At 55.3% G+C, this 709-nt stretch overlaps 1 protein-coding gene across 1 annotated transcript in view; it reads left to right on the forward strand.

Moving 5' to 3' along the window:
* The window catches only part of EMH_0060060 (uncharacterized protein), a gene marked incomplete at both ends in the record, with an annotated part of 3,608 nt that overhangs the window by 1,711 nt on the left and 1,188 nt on the right, over positions 1-709 (forward strand). The window contains one exon of the mRNA XM_013497743.1: positions 132-616. Within this exon, the coding sequence (XP_013353197.1) occupies positions 132-616 (485 nt within the window). The remainder of the gene's footprint in view (positions 1-131; positions 617-709) is intronic.

Here is a 709-nt window from a genome sequence, read left to right on the forward strand (position 1 = left end):
ACAGCAGCAGCAGCAGCAGCAGCAGCAGCACTGAGTTGTATAGAGAGATAAGAGAAAGGATTCGTGCGGCGACAGCACAGACACTCGAAGCCAACAGAAAGCGGCATGAGCTGCTGCTGCAGCAGCTGCAGCAGCAGCAGCAGCAGCAGCAGCAGCAACCGCAGCAGCAGCAGCAGCAACAGCAGCAGCAGCAGGGGCATTCGTTATCAGTGCCGTTTGTAGGGCGAGGCACTTCCCTTTCTGAAGCGACAGCAGCAGCAGTGGAAGCAGCAGCAGCAGCAGCAGCAGCAGCAGCAGCAGCAGCAGCAGAAAAGGAAGCTGCGCATACACCGCAACAGAAAGACAAAATGCTAGAAGACACGTTCTGCTGTATTGCTGCTGCTGCAGCACAGCCCCTAAAGGGAGAAAAACCAGAGCTGTCAGGGTACGCAGCAGCAGCAGCAGCAGCAGCAGCAACAGCAGCAGCAGCAGCAGCAGCAACAGAAGCAGCGGCAGCAGAAACAGAAGCAGCAGCAGCAGCAACAGCAGCAGCAGCAGCAGCAACAGCAGCAGCAGCAGCAGCAACAGCAGCAGCAGCAACAGCAGCAGCAGCAGCAGTATTTTTTTTTTGGTGTTTGTTGTGTTTGTGTTGCAGCTCGCAGCTCCTAAACAAAGCAAAGACACAGCGAAAGAGGCAGTGTAAACCCTAAACCCTAAACCCTAAACCCTA

This window comes from Eimeria mitis, genomic scaffold, assembly GCF_000499745.2.
Source record: "Eimeria mitis Houghton genomic scaffold, Emh_scaff2899, whole genome shotgun sequence".
In the NCBI taxonomy this organism is placed as follows: domain Eukaryota; phylum Apicomplexa; class Conoidasida; order Eucoccidiorida; family Eimeriidae; genus Eimeria; species Eimeria mitis.